Source organism: Aptenodytes forsteri, unplaced genomic scaffold (assembly GCF_000699145.1).
Source record: "Aptenodytes forsteri isolate BGI_AS27 unplaced genomic scaffold, ASM69914v1 Scaffold93, whole genome shotgun sequence".
Taxonomy (NCBI): domain Eukaryota; kingdom Metazoa; phylum Chordata; class Aves; order Sphenisciformes; family Spheniscidae; genus Aptenodytes; species Aptenodytes forsteri.
In genome coordinates, this window is record NW_008794665.1 from 1,618,304 (window position 1) to 1,619,080 (window position 777).

At 64.0% G+C, this 777-nt stretch overlaps 1 protein-coding gene across 1 annotated transcript in view; it reads left to right on the forward strand.

Moving 5' to 3' along the window:
* The first annotated feature begins 178 nt into the window (after positions 1–178).
* Positions 179–777, forward strand: part of GRID2 (glutamate ionotropic receptor delta type subunit 2) — a 766,470-nt gene continuing 765,871 nt past the window's right edge. Inside the window, 1 exon segment of the mRNA XM_009273536.1 lies at positions 179–266. Coding sequence (XP_009271811.1) covers positions 179–266 — 88 coding nt within the window.

The following is a 777-nucleotide window of genomic DNA, read 5'->3' on the forward strand; positions in this document are numbered from 1 at the left end:
GCGCCTGGGGGCCCCCGGCTCGCCCTCTGCCCAGCCGCGGCTGTGCGCCAGCCACCGGGATTTACGCGCTCCGCCGGCGGCACCTCAAACTCTTAGGTTTCCTGCGCCGCGCTATCCTCCGCGGTGGCACCGTTTGGCGAAGAGATCTGTTGTTACAAAGCCTGGACCTCCGGAGGAGATGGAAGTTTTCTCCCTCATCCTGGTCGTGTCCGTCTGTTGGACTCGAACCTGGAAAGCGGCGATTGCAGATTCAATCATTCATATCGGTAAGGGGGTGCTGCGTCTGCTGGTGCTGCTGGACACTTTTCCAGCTCTCCTTTGCAACCTTCCCTCTCTTGGCAGGCTTCCCCCTCCTCCCCCCCGCAGTCCCCGCTGTCTTTTAGCCTTTGCTCCCTTGCTTTTTTTTGTTTGTTCCCCCTCTTATAATTGCTTTGCACCAGGATCTTAGGCTTCCTGTTTTCCCCCTACCGCTCTGTGTAAAGGTTTCTTGTCGGCGGGGTATGTGCGTGCTTTAGACCTTGAGGTTTTGCGCGGCTGATGATCTTGGGGGGGCCAGGGCTCGGGCACTTCCCCGGTCCCTCCCCGCAGCCCCTCAGCTCCAGCTTGCCTTCCTCCTGCCCCGGCTCGCCCTCGGGCGGGGGGGACCCCAAGCCTCCCCCCGTTTCCCACGCCACCGTGACAGCCGCGCAAAGTCCTTCACCCCCACCCCCCCCGCCAGGCGGCTGCAGGGGGGGGGCTTCGGCTGCCCTGCGCCCCCCTGCCCGGTGCCCGGCCCTG